The sequence below is a fragment of the Nannospalax galili genome, unplaced genomic scaffold, assembly GCF_000622305.1.
Source record: "Nannospalax galili isolate Female #2095 unplaced genomic scaffold, S.galili_v1.0 scaffold10318, whole genome shotgun sequence".
NCBI lineage: Eukaryota > Metazoa > Chordata > Mammalia > Rodentia > Spalacidae > Nannospalax > Nannospalax galili.
The window spans coordinates 1-1,083 of record NW_008341346.1 but is presented as its reverse complement, the minus strand read 5'-3'; the positions used below and the strand labels follow the sequence as shown (position 1 = coordinate 1,083).

The following is a 1,083-nucleotide window of genomic DNA, read 5'->3' as shown; positions in this document are numbered from 1 at the left end:
GAAGCGCTCTGACCTCACAGGGCTCAGGGCAAGGTCTCAAGTCCTGACGAGGTCTGGGGTGGGGAAGCCAGAGGTCAGGGTTCCCAACCACCAGGGTTTCACTTCTCCCTGGCCTAACCTGTCAGGCCCTTCTGCCTGGATACTGATGACGCGTCACAGTTCTCACTCCCATTGGGTGTCGGGTTCGTACAGAAGCCAATCAGCGTCGCCGCGGTCACCGCTATACATGCACTCAGACCCGCCCGACTCAGACTGTCCCCGAGTCTCCCGAATGGGGGCGATGGCGCCGCGCACCCTCCTCCCGCTGCTCACCGCCGCCCTGGCCCTGACCCAGACCCGCGGGGGTGAGTGCGGGGTCGGGAGGGAAACGGCCCAGCCGGGCGGCCCCGCCCCGCTCCGTGTCCACCCGAGCCCCGCGCCCCTGTCCGGGGTCTCACCCCTATCTTCCCCCAGGCTCGCACTCGCTGCGGTATTTCCACACCGCCGTGTCCCGGCCCGGCCTCGGGGAGCCCCGGTTCATCGCCGTCGGCTACGTGGACGACACGCAGTTCGTGCGCTTCGACAGCGACGCGGAGAATCCGAGGATGGAGCCGCGGGCGCCGTGGATGGAGCAGGAGGGGCCGCAGTACTGGGAGCGGCAGACGCAGATCGCCAAGGCACAGGCACAGAGAGACCGTGTGAGCCTGCGGACCGCTCTCGGCTACTACAACCAGAGCGAGGACGGTGAGTGACCCCGAGTGACCCCGGGTCGGAGGTCACGACCCCCCACGTCCCCACGGACGCCCAGAGTCGCCCCGGGTCCCCAGGTTCAAAGTTCCGCCGGAGGCTGTAGAACCCGCGGGGACCCTCGACCCGGAAGAGCCGCGGGAACTGATGGGGTTTCGGTTTCTATTGGGATCCGAACCCTCGGGTGGGCGGGGCCGTGTGGGCGGGGCTGACCGCGGGGGCGGGGCCAGGTTCTCACACCATCCAGAGGATGTTTGGATGCGATGTGGATTCCCACGGACGCCTACTCCGCGGATACTGGCAGTCCGCCTACGACGGCAAAGATTACATCGCCCTGAACGACGACCTGCGCTCCTG

The 1,083-nt window shown here is 67.6% G+C and overlaps 1 protein-coding gene across 1 annotated transcript; it reads left to right on the top strand.

Annotated features, from left to right (window-relative positions):
* The first annotated feature begins 211 nt into the window (after nucleotides 1-211).
* On the top strand, nucleotides 212-731 carry LOC103737091 (H-2 class I histocompatibility antigen, Q10 alpha chain-like). Its single transcript, XM_008836784.3, has 2 exons — nucleotides 212-344; nucleotides 454-731. Exons 1-2 carry the CDS (start codon nucleotides 227-229, stop codon nucleotides 729-731), a joined length of 396 nt encoding a protein of 131 aa, XP_008835006.2. The 5' UTR covers nucleotides 212-226.
* Nucleotides 732-1,083: the final 352 nt, after the last annotated feature.